General features: G+C 41.1%; 3 protein-coding genes across 5 annotated transcripts; 1 reads left to right on the top strand and 2 right to left on the bottom strand.

Moving 5' to 3' along the window:
* The first annotated feature begins 609 nt into the window (after positions 1-609).
* Positions 610-3,656, top strand: LOC121752341 (basic leucine zipper and W2 domain-containing protein 2-like). The gene is made up of 8 exons (XM_042147350.1): positions 610-760; positions 1,076-1,099; positions 1,338-1,443; positions 1,609-1,677; positions 2,146-2,639; positions 2,734-2,995; positions 3,093-3,301; positions 3,405-3,656. Exons 1-8 carry the CDS (start codon positions 756-758, stop codon positions 3,469-3,471), a joined length of 1,236 nt encoding a protein of 411 aa, XP_042003284.1. The 5' UTR covers positions 610-755; the 3' UTR covers positions 3,472-3,656.
* A 4,252-nt stretch (positions 3,657-7,908) lies between these two features.
* On the bottom strand, positions 7,909-11,774 carry LOC121750374 (riboflavin biosynthesis protein PYRR, chloroplastic-like). Its single transcript, XM_042144897.1, has 10 exons — positions 11,663-11,774; positions 11,121-11,593; positions 10,529-10,663; positions 10,338-10,437; positions 10,113-10,238; positions 9,724-10,037; positions 9,181-9,300; positions 8,851-9,096; positions 8,658-8,783; positions 7,909-8,439 (listed from the first exon to the last, which is right to left on the bottom strand). Exons 2-10 carry the CDS (start codon positions 11,493-11,495, stop codon positions 8,155-8,157), a joined length of 1,827 nt encoding a protein of 608 aa, XP_042000831.1. The 5' UTR covers positions 11,496-11,593; positions 11,663-11,774; the 3' UTR covers positions 7,909-8,154.
* A 223-nt stretch (positions 11,775-11,997) lies between these two features.
* LOC121750375 (serine carboxypeptidase-like 20) lies at positions 11,998-15,084 on the bottom strand. Of its 3 annotated transcripts, none has more exons than XM_042144898.1 (13): positions 14,616-15,084; positions 14,400-14,545; positions 13,980-14,053; positions 13,779-13,901; positions 13,600-13,702; positions 13,486-13,523; positions 13,326-13,427; positions 13,152-13,232; positions 12,843-13,082; positions 12,710-12,775; positions 12,411-12,637; positions 12,286-12,337; positions 11,998-12,205 (listed from the first exon to the last, which is right to left on the bottom strand). In XM_042144898.1, the coding sequence occupies exons 1-13, from the start codon at positions 14,762-14,764 to the stop codon at positions 12,122-12,124; spliced, it is 1,485 nt and encodes a 494-aa protein (XP_042000832.1). In that variant the 5' UTR covers positions 14,765-15,084; the 3' UTR covers positions 11,998-12,121. The 3 variants fall into 3 exon arrangements, with proteins under 3 accessions (XP_042000832.1, XP_042000833.1, XP_042000834.1); XM_042144899.1 differs by having other exon boundaries at positions 12,286-12,331; positions 14,616-15,080; XM_042144900.1 differs by lacking the exons at positions 13,486-13,523; positions 13,600-13,702 and having other exon boundaries at positions 14,616-15,083.
* Positions 15,085-15,690: the final 606 nt, after the last annotated feature.

Genomic DNA, 15,690 nt, shown 5'->3' with positions numbered 1-15,690 from the left:
AGGCCATCCACAATAGGCACCCAGCGACCGCCCAGCCGAGCGCCGGCGCTGGGCGGTTCGCTGGGCGATCTATTGCAGCCGCCCAGCGAGCGATTGGAGAGAGAAACCGCGCAGCGCTGAGCGGTCGCGTGGCGCTGGGCGGTGCGCTGGGCGGTCCGTTCGGCGCTATTGCAGCGCCCGGATCGCCCCGCGCACCGCCTAGCACGAAAAAATAAAAAAAAAATTTCGAAAAAATAAATTTTTTTTAAATTTTAATAGTATTATTAAACTTTTCCCGTATATGTCTCGTAAATTAAATTTCGCATATTGTGTGATTGTTAATTATTTCATTTTGTATATATTTGTTAATAGTGATGTGGATATTAGTGGCTAGGCTATGGCTGGGCTATTGCTAGGCTATTGCTAGGCTATTTGCTTGTTTTAATGATGTGGCAGGAGGATTTTTAGTACTGCTGATGTGGCAGTGGCTGGGCTATGGCTGGGCTATTGCTGGGCTATTCCTATTGTGGATGGCTAAGCAAATAGTCCTTCCACCGTATAGTCACTTGTGCTGTGTGCTGAACGACTTGTACTTTTCTATAATTACAGTATTTCTCATTTTCATTTCCGGTATAAATATTGTTTTCCTTGTGCCGCTCAACCCATTTCTCAATTCGGATTTGCATCACTTCTCTTCATCCTCTCTCTAATCTCTACACCTCTCTCTTTGCTTCGCGAGAGCCCTGCCCTCTATTTGATTCTCTTAATATCGGTTTATGAGGTAATAATCCCTCCAAGATCCTATCTTTTTATCACCTTCTCGTCGTTCAGTGTGTGTGTGTGTTTTTTATTCAGATCTGCCATTTTTTTGGATTTGTAATCGCCAATAGATTCGTTTTTTCTGGATTTTTTTTTTCTGTACTACGATTTCGGCTCAGACTATTTACTTTGCAGAAGGGTTTTCTTGCGCTTCTTTGTTAATTTTTTGAATTTAGGTGATTCAGGATCTTGACTAGGGCTTTTTTTTATGTTTTAGTTTTGATCATAATTTTAATCGACGGATTTGCTAATTATTTGTGTTTTTCTTGGCATGCAGCTCGAAGGAGAAACCCACTCTCGGGTAAGTTTTTGAACAACATCATTAGCTAGTACACAATTTAGCTGTTTTAGGCAGATTCTTTTCATTTACGGTTAATTATTTTTCAAAATATTTTTGGATACAAGGCAAAGTTTCTTCTTTTTGAGCACTTAAGCAGCTCGAATCTTGTTTTTTTTACTTTTTAGCCGAGCTCATCACTGAGAATCTTTATCTGCATATTATGTTTTGACGAGTGGCGTTGCTGAATTATTTATTTCAGTGGTACGCGGATTAAGACCCGCAAACGGAATATCGCCGCGCCTCTGGACCCTGCAGCATTCTCGGATGCAGTGGTCCAGATTTATTTGGATAATGCTGGTGATCTGGTACTTGTGTTGTCACTGTCAATTATTTCTCTTTCAGCTCAACCCTTGTTTGTCTTCTTTGGGATCTACTACTATGTTTATTGTTTTGCCAAGTGTCATAATTTGCATGATTTGGTAACTTGATGTTTGAGTGATAATCGATGGAAATGTCTGTTGTGGATGCAGGAACTTATTGCAAGGTGCATTGAATCTTCAGACCTTAATTTCTCAAGATACGGAGATACCTTCTTTGAGGTTGGTTTCTTAAGCCTTTCTCTGCTCCCTATGTTGTTTTCTAATTTTGAGGGTTTAGGGATTGAATAGTGGTGCATGATTTCTTTTCTCTGAATGATGAGTAAAAAATTGATTTATCAGTACATGTCATGCGAGTTAACTTCTCATATGCATATATGCAGTCTTGATTTACTTGAAAAACATTTGGCCATTACTTGGAGTATCTTTTACTGCTTAGATTTTGATTTGAATTATAGCTTTGTAAATGCTTAGATTTTGATTTGAATTACTTATTTGATATATAAGATTGTTTTGTGTGTTTCACTCATTATTTACTACAAACTTGTTAGTTGAGAGTTATTTTGGATTTTCGAAAATTGATGAATAATGTAATGTTGATTGGTTTTGATGACGAGTTTGCAAAACTCTTAAGTGGCTTTGACTGGTTTCTATGTTTTGTGGGGGGAACTAATGATTTTGTGAATGCAGGTTGTATTCAGGGGCACCCGTACACAACCTGGCACTATCAAGCTCGATGAGGGGGAGCGTCATCCATACTCTATATTTGACTGTGAACCAAGTCGTGAAGTGATTTTGCCGTCAGTGATATATATACAGAAGCTTTTGAGGAGAAGGCCTTTTCTCATAAAGAGTCTTGAAAATGTCATGCAAAAGTTCTTGCAATCTTTGGAACTATTCGAGCAGGATGAAAGGAAGAAGCTCGCTATTTTCACTGCACTTGCTTTTTCCCAGAAGTTGTCTGGTCTCCCCCCAGAGACCGTCTTCCAGCCATTGCTCAAGGATAACCTCATTGAGAAAGGGCTAGTTCTCTCATTCATCACTGATTTCTTCAAGGAATATCTGGTTGACAATAGTCTTGATGACCTCATTGCAATTCTGAAGCGGGCTAAAATCGAGGACAGCCTAATGGGCTTTTTCCCGTCTGCAAAGCGGACGCCTGAAGCTCTCTCTGAACATTTTACGTAAGTAACCTCCTTCCGCCCTTCTGGAAATATGTATTGAATTTCAGCTATCTTTAAATGATTCTGAGTTATCTTTGATATCTTCGTTTCTCAGCAAGGAAGGGCTTCTACTGTTGGTTGAGTACAATGACAAGAAGCTGTTTGAGGTCAAGCTTAAGGAGATGAAAACTGCGATAACAAATCAGATAAGTGAAGCAGCTGATGTAGCTGAGGTCATAGAAACAGTTAAACAACACGTGAAAGATGCTAAATTTCCGGACATTGAGGTTGTGCGGATTCTCTGGGATGTCCTCATGGACGCGGTGCAATGGTCTGGGAAAAACCAGCAGCAAAATGCTAATTCTGCTCTGCGTCAGGTATGGTCCGAATGCTATTAATGTTGTATGCAAAATCGTTATATGTTTCAATTTTCTTATGATGTCTGCTGCTGAATATTTATGATTCTGTTTTCAGGTGAAAACATGGGCTGCACTGCTGAGTGCCTTCTGCACCTCAGGAAAGCTCGAGCTCGAACTTATTTACAAAGTTCAGGTCCAGTGCTATGAAGATGCTAAACTGATGAAGCTATTTCCTGAAATAATAAGATCACTTTATGATCAGGATGTTCTTGCAGAAGATACAATTCTTCACTGGTTCCGCAAAGGAACCATCAGTAAGGGCAGGTAGGCTGCGTTTTCTAGTTCTGTGGAGGAACAAACGAAATCATTGGGTCTACTTGGTTGTGCAATTTCTTATTCATTATTGTTGTTTTCTTGGTGTTCCTAGGCAAACATTCGTGAAGTCGCTGGAGCCATTTGTGAAGTGGCTAGAGGAAGCCGAGGAAGAAGAGTAACTTGGGTGACGCAGTCAGCCTATCTGCACTGGCTGGTCCCGTTTATGTTTTATGCACGACTTCCTTGAATTTTTCTTGCTGGAGAGGGCTGTTCGTGTGAGATTCGATAATGGATGTCGTTTTATCGTAATGTTTCTGGATTCATGTTACGAAGACTTGTTACAATCTAGTTGTCTGTTTTCATATATTGACTCTTGCTTTTATGCCTCCTAGTTCATTTCATAGGGATGATCGTTAGTTGCAAGTAAGAAGCTTAATAAAAAAATAGAGAAAAATAAATTATCCCCACAAAAAATAGGGTATTAAATATGTGTGTAAGAGCGTCCACTATGGAGTGGACGCGGCGGACGCCGCGAAGGGGGCGGTAGGCGCGGCTATTATAGTGGAGGGGGTGTCTGCCGCGAGGGTGGACGCGGCTGGTGGGGGGGAGGGCGGCGGACGAGGCTTCGCCGCGAGTGGGGCGAGGACGCGGCGGTGGGTGTATAGGCGCGGCTATAGCCGCGGCTATTATAGTGGCGGATATCTGCCGCGGCTATAGCCGCATTTTTTGATTTTTTTTTTTCGTTTTTTTCATCTATAAATACCACTCCCCCTCCTCCCCCACTCTCATTTTCACAAAATTCATACACCTACTTTCTACAAAAACACTCTCTACAAAATGCACCGAGGAGACGACGAATCACCCGACACTGAGGAATCGGGATATGACAGCAATCCATCTCAGCCGTCGGCCCATCATTCGCCGCCATCGGGTATTGGCGGATATGCTTCTCAGTCGTCGGGATTTGGCGGATATGCGGCTCCGACACCGAGTAGACGGTGCCGGAGTTTTGTAGTAGTATTTTATTTTAATTATTCGTTGTATAATTTTACCGGTTTGCAATACAACGAATATTCTGGCTTAATTACCTCGTATTCTAGTTATTTATACTGCGATTATTTAAATTACACTTGATTGAAATTAAAAAATATTTAAAAATGAAAATTGATTATAAAATTTGGAGGCTATTGGAGTTGTCCACTATAGTGGCGGAAATAGAATTTTGGAGCTATGGACAACAAAATTGGGGCTATGGACAAAAACTGGGGCGGGGCTATTGGGCGTGTCCACCTTATAGTGGACACCCTAAGAGTATCTCCAATGAAGAAAGGTATATTGAGAAGATATATTTTTCATTTACCTTCTCAAAAAGGTTATTATACCTCCTTGAAAAGTAATGGACTCCAAGGAAAGAAGGGAAATTAAAAGGCAAACAAATTAACTAACTTTTTACCTTTTCTGTCAAAAAGAGGTAAAGATATTTTTCATAAGGTATAGCATGAAATTTGATAAAAAAAAAAGGTAAATATGATAGTTATTTCTCTTTACCTTTCTATTTAGCCTCTCCGTTGGAGATGCTCTAGTAGCAACAACAACTAGAACAAATGATAGACATCCATCCATTTCAATTCTTCTTCATCCGGTTTATACTTATACCATTTCTCTCTTTGCCTTTTTTTCCCCAACTTTTACTTCTCTTTCCACAATCTTGAGTTTCACATCTTGACCCAACCTTCATGTCACATCCTCGCCTCCTTCAAGCTACCATCTCCTAGATGAAACAATAAAATTGATTATGCATTTTTATTGTTTCATCTAAAAGCTTTTATAGGAGAATAAAATTCTTCTTAATCATCTTTTCTCGATTTATTGATAGATGATTGATTAGCAGCATTTTCACGCACGTGTCTTTATCAAATATTAAACCTTTTTATATTTAACTTGCAATTTTTTATAAAATGTATATTAAATTTCTTTTGAAAACCTTTTCATTTCCACATCCCTCCAATTTAAAAATAAAAAATAAAAAAATCACTTCCCTAAATGTTTATTCCATGCACCTTTTATATATGTATGTATGTATGTATTGATTGACATTGATTGCGAAGCAGTCATAAATTGAAGAATATGAAGCATCAATCGATAGTTTCAACAGTCAAAGTAGATAATGCGCCAAATAAGTAATGCATTTTGGGATATATGGAGGAAGAGTGTGACATCTCATCCATTTACACAACAATGTCAGTGGTGAAGGAAGAAAGCGGAATGATCAAGTTTCAAATCCAGATTCAGGAGGCTGGCTGGAACAGGTTGTTGATGCTTTGTATGATCAAATTGGTGGTGGGATCACCTTGTCTCCTTAGTCATCCATTTCTTTGTAATCCCATAATATATCTACCAATTAATTGAGTGTTGTTTTAAGTTAAATTTGTTACTTGTCAATGCTTTCTATGAACAAGTTTGGATATCATTTTGGGCGGAGCACCGCTACAGATGCTCTCAAAATAATTATTGATTGATATTATTATGATCTAATATGAAATTATTTTAGTAAATCAGCAAATTGGCGACTTAACTTTCCATGTGATGACATGTTATGGTGTTCCCTTGTCATAATGGCCATGTCATGCTTATGTGTTCTCCTTTTTTTTTATAATTATATTCCCATCTTATTCACATTTAAGGATATCCTGAGCGATGTCATTATACGTCCCTTAAAATACTATTTGCGGGTTCTACTGTACTTTTTTACTCCATCACTTTACTAAGGGACGGAACCTGCAACTCTCCGCCCCTTAAATTACTATTCATTCAATTTCATTTTTTTACTTTTTTTCCACCAAATTCAATTAATAAAAAACACATTTCATTAAAAATAAAATAACATTACAACATAAAATAAAAATACAGCTTAAAATTTTAAAAAATAAAAAGAGATATAATTAAAATCCTAAAAAAATAAAAATGACATAATTTAAAATACAATTTTATAGAAAATAAAAAAACTACTCTACCGGCGAATCATCCCCCGAAGGCGGTGGAGGTGCCCTGAGGCCACTCGGAGGTGGGATACCAAGTTGTGCCGCCATAAACAGAACTCCGTTAAGCCAGGCTTCGTATTGGGTGGGCGTAAAGCGGGAAGTGTCCGCCATTGTGGCGGTCATGTACATGGACATAAGTGAGTTCGAGGGTCCCCCCGAGCCCGCTTGGCTTGATTCGGCCGACGGCACCCACGGGAGGACCCCCCGACATCATCTGCCGGGGTCGTCTCCTCCTGCGAGGTAAACTCTTGTGGCCAGATGCCCGAACCGCCCTCACCAGACGAGTATTGGCCACTCGTCGTGTGCTTCGTGCGCTTCGAGGTCGAGCCCGAGCTGGACCGCACACCGCCGGCCCACCTTTCCTCGTCCCTGACGACCTCCCAAACATCGGCATATTTGAATTGTTTGCCGGCGTCTTCGTAGTAGACCCGCAAAGCCGACCTCAGAATGTCGGCTCCCGTGACTCCGCTTTAGTACTGAGCCGCTTCATTCTTGTAGATGCCGTAGAATCGTTTGACCTCTCTATCGACTCGGTCAAAGTGAGCGCGGAGCATCTTATATGTGCGGCGGAGGGTCTTTTTCGGCTTAATCTCGTGGTAGGCCTCGGTGACCTTTTCCCAGAAGCACTTCCGGGGTTGTTGATTCCCGACGATGGGATCGTACGAGACGCTGATCCAGGCGTTGTACACCGCCAGCGTTTCTTTGGGGCCGTACGGATGCCGGCCTAGATCCTCTTCCTCTTCCTCTTCCTTTTCCTCCTCCGCCTCCGCCCTGGAGCATCCCCCGCCTCGGCCTCCTCCCCCGCCTCGGCCTTCTTCCGGAGTGGGTTGAACCGGATAATCCTCCCGAATCTGAGATAATCCCTGCGAATACCGCGGGGCGGAGGGACGGGCTTATGCATCAACATCAAAATTGAGTGGTTGGTACCCCCCGGCGTGCCCGAACCCTGGGTGCCCGGCATCGACGAACCGGAACCACCCAATGTGTTGTACATGCTCCCCCAGTCGCCGAACGCGTTGAGATCCCACGCGCCGGAGCCGTCACCACCGGAGTTTCCGTCTCCGGAGATTTTGTGATTAGATGTTAGATGAAAATTGGAGAGGAAATGGAGATGAATTTGGAAGAATAGATGTGTAGTTGTGTGTGAAATGAGGGTGAATTATGAGTATTTATAGAATAAAAAATAAAAAAAAAAAACTAAATTTTTTTGAAAATGGCTCTTTTAAACGGTAACATTACCGTTTAACTTTTTAAAATTTTTTTATTTAATTCGATTTTTAAAAAAATAATTATTGCGTCAGCGTGACGCCCACTCGCTGGCCGGCGAGTGGGCGTCACGCGCGCGCCACGTCGCCGCGGCGCGTGGCGAGCTGTCCCGCATTACGTCCCGGCGGAACGGGTTTCGTGACGAGATGGTGACGAACTGGGGACGAGACGGGGCGCCGCAACGCATCGCGCTGCTGTCACGTCCCTGCGTGACAGGTTCCGGGCCACCCGCATGACAGCTATTATGCGGCTATTATCATTTTTAAAATTTCAATAGTTAAAAATTAATTTTTAATAAAAATTCATTTCTTTAGAAATCAAATACTTAAGGCTATAATTATGTAGTTTTTATTTTTCTAGATTTTACATTGCGTAACCATAATGACTCGTACAACACACTATAATAACTCATTCCACTCGCATTCCTTCACATTTCTTAAAATTCATGCCGATTCTAATTGGTCACTTAATGATGGACGTAGGGAGTAATAGCAAAATACGAGACGTGACACGAAAGCATATTGAGAAAATCTCACACAAGTCAATAGTCAATTTTCATGCCAATTTCTGAACTTGGTTTTCCTCTTTCTCGTTGTCTGCATTTGAAGCAGAATTCTCAGCCAGCAACTCAGATCTCAGCTGCATCAGCAGTCTCCCGAGATAGTTCAGCCCTTCTCCGTCCCGTCCGCCTCCCCAGAACAGGTCGTGTGGTGAAGCTTCAACGAGAACAGATCCAGCACTCGAGAGCAGCATGGAACTCAAGTAACGATAGGTCGTGAACTTACACTTCAACGCTCTATACATTACATCGATCTTCACAGAGTCCCAATCCGCCCTAACCTGCTCGTAACAAAACAAGAACTTCAAGAAAATGACTACCGAAGGACAAAAGTAGTATATCCATGTTCCACTAAACAAAACATGGAACGGGGTAGCATATCATCACGTATCAATTGAGGCGTTGAACTCATCTTCATACAAAACACAAAAGTAATTACGGATATAGCCAGCTATTTTACTATATAATTTTCATAAACTCAGTCGAGTAGAAGTAATACCAAATCTGGCCGTTGCCTCTGTGTTCGCCTTCCTAGACGAGCTGCTTTCTCTGGACTTCTCGCACTTTTTATCTCCTTCAAACACGTCTTCGCAGCAGGGTCTTCTGAACCCATGAACTTATTAGCCTGCACGGTGAAGAAGTTTAGAAACGAACGGGAAAGAAATATTCACAAAATCGGACCACGAAAGGACCTGGTAATAATGCTCCACACTTGGCCAGTGGTAATACTCTCCACTTTCATCATGCAATCGAATCGGATGCAAAGAGAAGTTTGAAAAGGCACCATAAGGATCCCATGTCTTGTAAAAGAAAATGATGCTCGACTCGTATGGAGAAACAGTAGGATCAATTGCAGAAGCTTCGTCAACTGATGGGATCACTGGCGACAAGTCAGGCACCGGCTGGAGAAATCCGGTCACGAGTATATCTGGACCGACCTGCGATTGGATGCTAAACAACGTTGGTTTTCAATAAATCAAGTGCGAATACTACTATATCAGCATATCAGTATTATTTTTAACCTGCTCGTAGTTTACATCGATCAGTTCCAGAGCTTGAGACATCTCCACCATCCCGAGTTCCCCCACGGGAGATGGTGCGTTTTTCCCACCAATAATTTTAGGGGCAACGAACGCATGTACCTGCAGCAACATAAGGTGTACAACTTATTATAATCACATCAACTAAACATTTTGTATCTCAAAAAAATCAATCAACCAAGTCCTTGAAGAAAAGCTGAGGTTTCACAACCGAACCCTGAAAACCAAAATCTGAACTATAAAAACTGATTTGAACCAAGAAACTGAAATTGCATAATAATATTCAAAAACCAGAAAAGCTGAGGTTTTCGATTTTTTTCTGGTTTTTATATATCCAAACTGAACTGAACCGAAATCCAAAAAAACTGGACCAAATTTTGAATTTGGTTTGGTAGATATTCGGTTTTTGGATATTTTGATCACCCCTATAAGTAAGCACAAATAGACAACGTCCATATACTCAACAAGACGTTAGGTCGTTGTTAATCACAATAATGGCCACATATACGATCCGACGAAACATACCTTGTGTATGATACCCGAAGAAATAGCAGAAGCAGCTAATGTACCTCCACACTCCCACAAAACCGAAAGACATCCACGATCATACAAGTAATCCATAACGACTTTGGGGTTCAAAATTTCAAACTCAACCACTTCAACGCCTTTTGACGCGAGGAATTTCTGGAAGCTTCTCTTTGCTCCTCTTTGTGTCATAACCAGGGTGGAAAACTCAGTAACATCCCACAAGTTTGCCACCTCGGGGAGATCAAGAGATTTAGACATTACAATCCGTTGAGGTGAATGCCCGCCTCCATGTCGTGCTGTGAGTAGAGGATCTACATTTCAACATCCAATTAGAATAGAATAAGACTAGTGTATATGAAAAAATAACATCCATTTGTGAATCATACTATCTCGGCGCACAGTGTTTCCTCCTACGATAATAGCGTCACTCCTGCCCCGTAGTTCAAAAACACGGGTTCTTGACTTTTTGCAGCTTATCCATGATGCATGTCCACTACTTGCAGCAATTTTTCCTATAGCACCAATACTACATCACTATTTTCTCAATTGGTGTGAAACTAGTTAACAAGATTATGAATCGGCTAAGCGAAAAACAACTACCATGTACTGACCATCGAGGGTCATTGCGTATTTGAGAACAGAAAATGGAACTTGACTAGCAGCTCTATATAGTAAAGGGGCATTGACAAGAAGACATGACTTCAAACTTTCCTACACGAAAGAGTCGAAACGGCAAGTTTGGTAATGAAAAATTCAACGAGAAAGACCGACACATCAAGAAGTTTTAATCAAGTTCTCATACCTCCATTGCTTTACACTGGAGATCCTCGCCAAGAACATCAACCAGCAGTCCTTTGCTTCGAAAAACACGAATAGCTTTGCCCCGAAGATGCTGCAAAGGATGTCTGATTCCAATGACAACTCTAGAAATTCCTGCCTAAAATCCGTAATAGGGAGCTTTTAGAGAGGAATCAATATGGAAGTATCATCAAACATAGTTTAACTAAGAAAACAAAGAACCAATATAGACTGAAAAATAATTGTATAAAGCTTAAATACAGATTGACTGTTAGGAACTAATCACAGAAGTAATCACGAATATACATGAACAAACACATAAATTGTTTACTTAGTTCGATACGATGTACTGCATCTGGGGACGATACCAAGCCTGACATTTCACTATATAATTTTCCGGATACAATAGGAATCGAGCGAATTGGGTCTTTATAGCTTTACAATTGCCACATTAAGCTATTCACTGCATTCGATCATATTTTTTGAAACACAACGAAAAAACTCTTTTCTAATTAAAAATCCTAATCCATCATTCACATAAAAGAAATAAATTATTTCCTACAAATTAAACTAAAAACATTGCAATTCAAAGGCACCTGAATCAAAGCAGAGACAGCAGCCTGATCGCCGAGGCAATGATCGGGCTCCATGTTGAGATAAGCGGTGGCGCCACGGCAGCGTTCTCTGGCGGCCTCCGCCGCCTCGACCTCCGGGGGAGAGGTGCCCTGGGCATACAAATACCCTTCTCCGACCACAACCTTTTCTCCATTACCTGAGCTAGCGGCAATGACGCAGCCATAGTTGGGGTGCGGCGCCGTGAATCCGGCGGATTTGTCGGCTAAATCGGCGGCGCGTTTGACGTAGGCGGCGTCGAAGGCGAGCGACGACGGCGGCGATGAGGATGAAGTTGCGAGAGATGCTCTGCAGGTGAGGCAAGAAGGGACTTTCACGGGTGCGAATGAGAATGCCATCACAGCCGGCGACGGCTTCCGCCTTTGATTGCCGGAATTATCTCGCCGGAAAAAGTGGTGGGAGTATAGCTAAATTTCACGAAAATGGAATTTGGGGTTTTGCGATACTAGTAAAATTTTAAGTATTTGAAATAATTTGTTTTTAATATTCCAATTTTGTTATGCATTATGTGAAACTTTATTTCATTTTATTTATTACTAATATTCAATGTCTAAATCACTAACTCCGCCCTTGAAATTATTATCCAATTTTTGACGCAAAATTTTATTTCGGTTAAGTAAATAGTAACCACATTCATCCAAAAATCATAACTTCCAAAATTTCCCAAATTTTCCATTTTATCAAATCCTGATTTTATATTTTAATTGTATTAAAATTAAATTGGAATTGTATATATAGTGATAAATAATGACTGCTTCGTAGTTTATTAATACATTGAATGAGATTTAGAATAAACGTGATGACTGAAACTTCTAAGCTATTGATTAAAGGAGAAGCGTCTTATCAAATGAGCTGCATTTGATCGTCTCTTTAGTTCAAAAGGTATGGCTCTTACAACTATAAGAGCAAGGAAAAATCTCACCCAATACGGAATTATTTAGGTGTTTTGATGATTTGTTGATGTCTATATCTTTTTCCCTTCCAACCAACTACTAAAGAAATGTAATGACTCTCTAGGCTTGTATTCAGGCACAGTATGTCCAGCTCCCTGCACCAATAAATTTCTTTCTAAACAAATCATTGTAATTATTTGCATTTGTTCCAAATTGAACAATTAGTAGATCATACCTTGACAGTGAGGAAAGTGAAGTCATTAGCATACTCTTGCACATATCTGCAACTTCACACACAACACACTATGAACAAACACATAATGATTCAAGATATTGACAAGATTCAAGATAGAGACCAACCCTGCAATTTGAGCATTAGACTTCCAAGGCCTCCACTCTTCAACTATGTCATATCCTAATGATTGAGTCCATGCTTGTGTTCCGGTAAACGGAACACACATATCATGGTCCCCGCTATATATCAGAGCCCGGTATCCAGCCAATGTTAGGTTCTTGTGGTACGCGATCATGCTCCCTGCATCGTGCGTGTAGTGCAGATCCTTGCACAAGCTCCAATGCCCGCTCTCCTGCGCAAAAACACACATAACTTCTTCAAAATTAGGCCGTTTCAGAAACCTTAAAAGGGGCAAAGTACGCACCGGATCAGCATGGATCGCCTTTCTAACGCCCTTGTCGTTCAGCCATTTAGTCGCTTGCACGTCATCCTGTGTGAAACAAGAATGTTAAAAAAAAGTTATCATTTTTTGGTTAGGTTGAGTGCTTGATTCTTACTATGCATGGGACTGTGACCTCTCTCATCAGCTGAGGCCACATCGGGATGACTCCGTCTGCTACTGGTGCGCGAAAAGGCCAAGCGCGCCCGAAGATCCTCTTTCTCACAGCAAGAGGCCTCTCAGTAGCTACCCCAAGCTGCTTGAAGCTCTCTGGTATGAGGCTTGTGGTGCTGTCGTTTTCCGCCCCTCTGTGGAAGCACGGCTCTAGGATGTCGTACCTGTTCAGACCCTCTAACGCCTGAAACGAAAAAATGTGTGAAATAGTCAAAGATTCAAGATTTTTCCATCACAAGAAGTGTCTTCTTACACTGTCAATCTTGTAGAGAATGTTCTGGCAATCAATGCTGAGGGGGTTGTGGTAGTTTCCTCCGCAGACGGCCTCAGCTTCCTGCATAACAAGGGCGCGTGTCGTTTACACTAAATGAATGCGGATGCAGCAGTATGTTACTATCTATACAGTAATGTCAAGAATTAAGATTACCTTATGCATCATATCAGATATTAGGCCCATCCCGTGGGCGAATGGAACGAGCGCGTTGCCATCAAAGTGGGAGTCACAGACCCCGTTTCCAACCATGTATCCCTGCAACAGATCTCAGATCTCAATCACTGAAAAGATAGAGGAGGGATTAGGAATGAACCTTGAAATTCATCTTTAAGTTGGTTCCACTTTTGATTCCTACAAAGCAAAATGATCATTGTACTGAAAAGTTCATTTTATGATTAAAGATCAAAACTTTATTGGATTTTGATACCATTGGCAACATGGGAAGCAAGAGTAGGGACATAAATGCCAGCATAAGACTCCCCAGAAATGTAAAATGGATTGGTAATAAACTCTTTGAATTCCTCAAACCACTGTAAGAATTAAAACAAGAATTGGACCAGTTTGATTACTAAATTGTCATTCTTGAATGTAATGAGATGAAGAGACCTTGAGAAGGAACTGATGAGTTTCGTCCGCAGTCTGAAGGTCTCCGTTTACATAATACGACGTGTTGGCAGAATACGAGAATCCAACGCCAACGGGTGAGTCCAGATAGATGATGCTTGCAACCTTAGTCCGCACAAGCATTAGCCTGTGTTAGATGGAAAACACAGGAAAAAAGAGGCGATTTTTGCAGAAAATCTCAACCTTAGACCAACTGTACGGATTGAGATGCAAAACCGGCAAGCCCCCGGCTTTTGATGCTTCGAAGTTGAAAGGCCCTGTTCATGAAAAGTACAGCTGATAAAGATGTCATGTTTTCTGCAGCAAACACACAAACAGGAGCCATTCGTTGTGGCACGAGACGTCTATTAGTCTCCTAGTGGAAGTGCTTTTCTAACTTCTCTTTTCTGTTTTTTTTATCAACAAGACTTATCAATCAGATGCAAGTACTCAATCAAGATGTCATGTTTTCTGCAGCAGCACGACAAACAGGAACCGTTCGTTGTGACACGAGACGTCTATTAGTCTCCCACAATATGCAGTGGAAGTGCTTTTTTCTAACTTCTTTTTGTCTGTTTTTATGCAAGAAGTCAACAGGAAGTGAAGTTTAGAGAAAGGTTGTACCATGTTCGTAGACAAAGCCATCAAAGCTCGAGCACCCGGGTCCTCCATTCAGCCACAGGACAACAGGATCGAGTGCAGGACTTCTCTCGGACACCACAAAGTAGTAGAAGAGGTTCTTTGGAGGGCTCCCTTCTAGTGTTACATACCTTCACATGGTGTCAAAATGAGAACATAAGAGCGATCCACGAAGATAAAGGTAGGCGAAAACAATCATACCCCGAGTAATGTTTCGAAGGGAAGGCTCCTTTGAATCCCGGAAGACTCCTCACCAGAGAAAGCTGAGGAGCTGCTTCAGCAAACTGCAACTGCAGAAAGATGCATACTAACATACTCACCGGAATCAGGCGTAGTTCGTTCCGGGCCATGGTGGCTCAGTCGTCTCACCGTGTGTGTGAGATAAGGGAGGGAAGGAGAGGGGGTGATGAGAGAGAGGTCTAGAATGCACTTGGTGTTTTGTGAAAAGCATTAAGATGGGGAAAGGTGGAGAAACAGAAAGATAAGACAAAGTTTGTGTGACATCATAGTCACTAGAGCCCACACTACTTTATATGGGAGTGGAAGAAGAGATAGATACATGAATAATAACCTTCAAAAGCATCTTTTTTTATCCCATTACAGAATTTCTTCTGAAAAAGACAGCTATTTTGGATTTGATTTGCAGTGAATGTTTACATAAGGACAAGATTAAGTTGGTTGCCAATCACTCTCTATCACTATATAAACTTTTTCATTATTTTTTTACTGTTAAAACTGAAACACTTTAGTCTAACTTAATAAGTACATGATGTTGAAGTTTCAAATCTGTCAAAAACAAGAAAATTAAGCATGATTGAACTGCCAGCCAGCACTAGCAAACAAATTAAGTTTCTTGAAAATAGGCAACATGAAAATGGCATGATTGAACTGCCTCCAACAAAATTTCTTCTACTAAATCCTTGACCAAAAAAATTGATTTTTTCTCTTACACACACTATATTATGAGAGCATCATTAAGTGGAATAGATAGATAGTAAATAAGATACAAAATGACATTGGCATTAACTAAATTAACTCCTTGAAGAACACTATTTTACAAGATATTGAGTGCACCATAACTATCATCTCCAAGCATGTTGTGCATAAGCCTCGAGCTGCTTCATTTGGTCATCCTCACCACACCGATGTTTCCCTCCGAGGTCTGGTACTTTAGGTTTATGCAGAAGCTTGTTCATTGATTGTAAGAAACTATCAGCTTATGTTGCAGTTGAAAATGAGAGGGAAGAAGCTTCTCCCAATGCAAGATCAGAGGCTG

Source organism: Salvia splendens, chromosome 10, assembly GCF_004379255.2.
Source record: "Salvia splendens isolate huo1 chromosome 10, SspV2, whole genome shotgun sequence".
Classification (NCBI taxonomy): Eukaryota; Viridiplantae; Streptophyta; class Magnoliopsida; order Lamiales; family Lamiaceae; genus Salvia; species Salvia splendens.
Note: the sequence above shows the minus strand (reverse complement) of the source record. Positions and strands in the feature narration are given on the sequence as shown.

What these genes read in the sequence shown, in the direction of transcription:
- LOC121752341 (XM_042147350.1), top strand. An exon ending in GCTCTCTCTGAACATTTTAC is followed by an intron (nt 2,640 to 2,733) that starts GTAAGTAACCTC and finishes TTCGTTTCTCAG; the next exon opens with CAAGGAAGGGCTTCTACTGT. An exon ending in CTAATTCTGCTCTGCGTCAG is followed by an intron (nt 2,996 to 3,092) that starts GTATGGTCCGAA and finishes TTCTGTTTTCAG; the next exon opens with GTGAAAACATGGGCTGCACT.
- LOC121750374 (XM_042144897.1), bottom strand. Translation starts at nt 11,495, where the DNA reads ATGGCATTCTCATTCGCACCCGTGAAAGTCCCTTCTTGCCTCACCTGC. An exon ending in CTTCGGGTATCATACACAAG is followed by an intron (nt 9,301 to 9,723) that starts GTATGTTTCGTC and finishes ATGTTGCTGCAG; the next exon opens with GTACATGCGTTCGTTGCCCC. An exon ending in GTGTGGAGCATTATTACCAG is followed by an intron (nt 8,784 to 8,850) that starts GTCCTTTCGTGG and finishes TTCACCGTGCAG; the next exon opens with GCTAATAAGTTCATGGGTTC.
- LOC121750375 (XM_042144898.1), bottom strand. Translation starts at nt 14,764, where the DNA reads ATGGCCCGGAACGAACTACGCCTGATTCCGGTGAGTATGTTAGTATGC. An exon ending in TGGCTTTGTCTACGAACATG is followed by an intron (nt 14,054 to 14,399) that starts GTACAACCTTTC and finishes TTTCATGAACAG; the next exon opens with GGCCTTTCAACTTCGAAGCA. An exon ending in TATCTGATATGATGCATAAG is followed by an intron (nt 13,233 to 13,325) that starts GTAATCTTAATT and finishes CTTGTTATGCAG; the next exon opens with GAAGCTGAGGCCGTCTGCGG.